Source organism: Grammomys surdaster, unplaced genomic scaffold (genome assembly GCF_004785775.1).
Source record: "Grammomys surdaster isolate TR1022 unplaced genomic scaffold, NIH_TR_1.0 435, whole genome shotgun sequence".
NCBI lineage: Eukaryota > Metazoa > Chordata > Mammalia > Rodentia > Muridae > Grammomys > Grammomys surdaster.
The window spans coordinates 32,951-36,299 of record NW_021604854.1 but is presented as its reverse complement, the minus strand read 5'-3'; the positions used below and the strand labels follow the sequence as shown (position 1 = coordinate 36,299).

General features: G+C 48.1%; 1 protein-coding gene across 1 annotated transcript in view; it reads right to left on the bottom strand.

Moving 5' to 3' along the window:
* Window positions 1-1,219: 1,219 nt before the first annotated feature.
* Anhx (anomalous homeobox) overlaps window positions 1,220-3,349 on the bottom strand; it is a gene marked incomplete at its 3' end in the record, with an annotated part of 10,889 nt that continues 8,759 nt past the window's right edge. Inside the window, exons 4-6 of the mRNA XM_028781431.1 lie at window positions 2,906-3,113; window positions 2,304-2,424; window positions 1,220-1,524 (exon numbers count right to left, since the gene is read on the bottom strand). Coding sequence (XP_028637264.1) covers window positions 1,220-1,524; window positions 2,304-2,424; window positions 2,906-3,113 — 634 coding nt within the window. The remainder of the gene's footprint in view (window positions 1,525-2,303; window positions 2,425-2,905; window positions 3,114-3,349) is intronic.

The window sequence follows — 3,349 nt, the reverse complement described above, 5'->3', positions numbered from 1 at the left end:
TGAAAATATGTTCCTGTCTTACACAATATATCCTGATTACAGTTTATCCTCTCTCTCCTCCTCCCACTTCCTCTCCACCATCCTCCCAGATCCAGATCCACTCAGTTGCTCAGTTGATTTAGAGGGCTTTGTACTCCTGGGGTCCTCCAACACCTCTGGCTCTTACACTTATTTAGCCTCTTTTACTGTGGGTTTCCTGTACACTGGGGGTAGGGATTTGATGGAGACATCACATTATCACATTTAGAGCTGTTTATTCCCAATTCTCCATGTCTCAATCTCTCTCTATCTCCATTGTTTGCACAGGTAGAGGATCTGGAACCTCTACCTCTGCTTGGGATGAGGTGATGGAGGCTTGCTGGTGTAACACTGAGGATGGGCTTACAGCTTTGCCCCACTTCTAGTTCACCTTCCTTAGAATCTGCATGCCTGTGGGAATATGATCAGCTGAACAAGAGCTGCAATGCAAGGAGGACATGTGCGAAGTTGGGAGTGGGGAATTAAGGTTGCCTTTGGCATGAAGCTACCACCCCAGACCTGGGGAGCCCTCATCTACCCAGAGATTGGGAAAAGGAGGTCCCCCAGAAGTAAGTTTTCAAATGGCGTGCTAGAAATACTGGAAGGTATTAAAAATGTGAAAAATCAGAGGCTTTACACTTTTTTTAAGGAGGAAATTAAAAACTGCAAGAAATGAAATCATGCATTACACTCACAGAATGCTAAGAGACACAAGCAAACTTGCTGCCCTTGTAAGATGGAAAAATCATGGAAAAATCACATAATTCCATTGTTTTAGAGACTAAAAAAGCTACGGTGATACCTGTGCGGTCTTTACCCAGAAATGACGCACAGAGTATGGAGTATGGAGGGGCATGTCGCATGTGTATGCTTTCCATTGCTGCACAGGTACTCACAGATAACTTAGAAAGAGCTGGGGGTGCTGATGTGTGCAGGCAGCTATTGTCATCCATTTTTAACTCTTTCCTAACTGTCTTTTTGACATTCATGTGCATTTTTTCCAAAAGAGACACAAATGAAAAACAATCCTGGATATTTCTGAAGACTCTGTTCTGACTAGATAGTACTAGGTTTCCCTGAACATTTCTGGTTCAAGCAGATGATGACCACCTCCACGCATCCAGCCCAGCACGGTACCTGAGGACCGTGGTAGCTGTGGGGGCTGGCCCAAAATATCACAGTCTGTATATGGTGGACTCACCTGCATGGCTGAGATCAGTGAGGGCAGCAATGGCCACGGACAAAGGAGAGACTTCAGCATCCATCCCAGAGTTCAGAATTTGCATATGGCCCGGCTGCTCCACTGGGAGGAAAACTTCCTTGGAGGATGGCAGTGAAGTCTTGGGCATCATCCAAGACTCAGGGGTATTCATAGAGGAATCAAGCATGTTACTACTGCCAGTAGCCAGAGGGCAGAAGCCAGGCCCAGGGTCAGAGCCCATGGATGTGAGACTGGCAGGATGATGACCTCGCCACTCCGGGTGTCTTTCACATCCATAGAGTGACCTGGGAAACATAACCAAACAATGTGCCCTGGTGGGTACAGGCCAAGGTGGGGTGGGTTGGTCTTAGGAGTGGAATCCGGCCAAGGTTGGGAATGTGGGGTGAAGCCAAAGATGCTGTGGAAGGTTGCACATCACTGCCACTAGTGGCCCTGCCTGATCTCCTCTGTGGCTACCAAGGGATGGGCCTGACTTGCCCAGAGTCACATATAATGCCAATCGTTTATTAGAAAGAACCAGAAAAGACAGAATGATTTGCAAGACCCTGATATCAAATGAATAAACGATGGTTAATATTAAAAAATATCAGGCAGAAGCTGACAGTGATTTCATGAATATTCCATCAGGGCTAAGGTATCTCAAACATGATCAGAGTTCTCCTTATACACCCCATCAACCTCTACCACAGCTTGTATGGTAGGCCCTACCACATCCCCATTCCATAGGTAAGAGCTCACGTGAGACTGCAGAGGTCATACCCCTGGGCAGTGTCCAGCCAGGCACTGGCCCCATGATTGGCACTGAATTGTATGCAGAAGGCTCCTGCCTTGCCACAGGGGAGTAGCTCCAGACAGTGAGTTACATACAGGCTGCTGCTTACTCCATAAAATGAAAGAACAGGAAACTTTTTGGGGGGGAAAAAAAGATACCAAAAGCAAGCTACCATGACAGAGCCCAGAAGGGAAAGGGATGGGTTTAAGGATAAATTACACTCTGGTCTCCAACAAAGGAGGGGCAGACTAAAGAGGAAACTTGTCCCCTGGTCTGAGTGAACGACACTACCTGAAACCCAGTGGTGGTGATGTTGTGTTCTCTCCTGAAAACCTCTCAGCTGGGGACGTCAGCCCCTTAGGTATTTGGGTGGTCTCTGGGGACCTTAGAGTCTCACTTCCTTCACATCCATCTGGAAGCAAACCACAGAGAGGAGTGCATTAGGTCCCAGCCCCCTGCCCAGCTGAGAGCAGCTCCACAGACCACAATAAGAAGTGATCTTTAAGCCGGGCGGTGGTGGCGCACGCCTTTAATCCCAGCACTTGGGAGGCAGAGGCAGGTGGATCTCTGAGTTCGAGAGTTCGAGGCTAGCCTGGTCTACAGAGTGAGTTCCAGGACAGCCAGGGCTACACAGAGAAACCCTGTCTCAAAAAAACCAAAAAAAAAAAAGAAGTGATCTTTAGTCATCAAAATAGTCTTGTCCCTTGGGTTGACTTCAGTGCAAACCATTAGTTCCAAGCCTGGAGATGGATTCTCTTCCCAATTAACTCATTGTAGGTCCTAATAGCTATGTCGAACCCCGCCTCCGGACCCACACAGCCATACCAGGGTGAACTCAGAGCCAGGTACATCTTGTCAGAAATCAGCTCCCCAAAGGGCCTTGGGTTGCTCACCTGAGCACTGAGATACAGTCAGAGACACACAATGCTTTCCTGACAGCTGTACTGGCTCAGGAACAGGATCCTTTGCCTGGGAAACTTCAGATGTGGGCTCCTGGGCTCTTGCCACATGCTGGAGAAGAGCCTTCTGATGCCGCCGATAATTGGCAAACCAGCTGTACACTTGCTCAGTAGTCAAGCCTGTCTCCGATGCCAGTTTTTCCTGCCCCCCCAAAAAAAACCAACCATCCTTGAGTTACAGGGGTTCACAGAAGTGTCTGGGTCAGCTAATATTCACGTAGAAATCTGGGTACAGTCCAGCTTGACCCCTGAAATGATGGCAGATATTTTGGTCAGTGAACTGGTGCAGTGGAAAACAGATCATCTCCTGAGCATGTGCTGAAGAAGTAGATAGACACACACACACACACACACACACACACACACACACACACACAC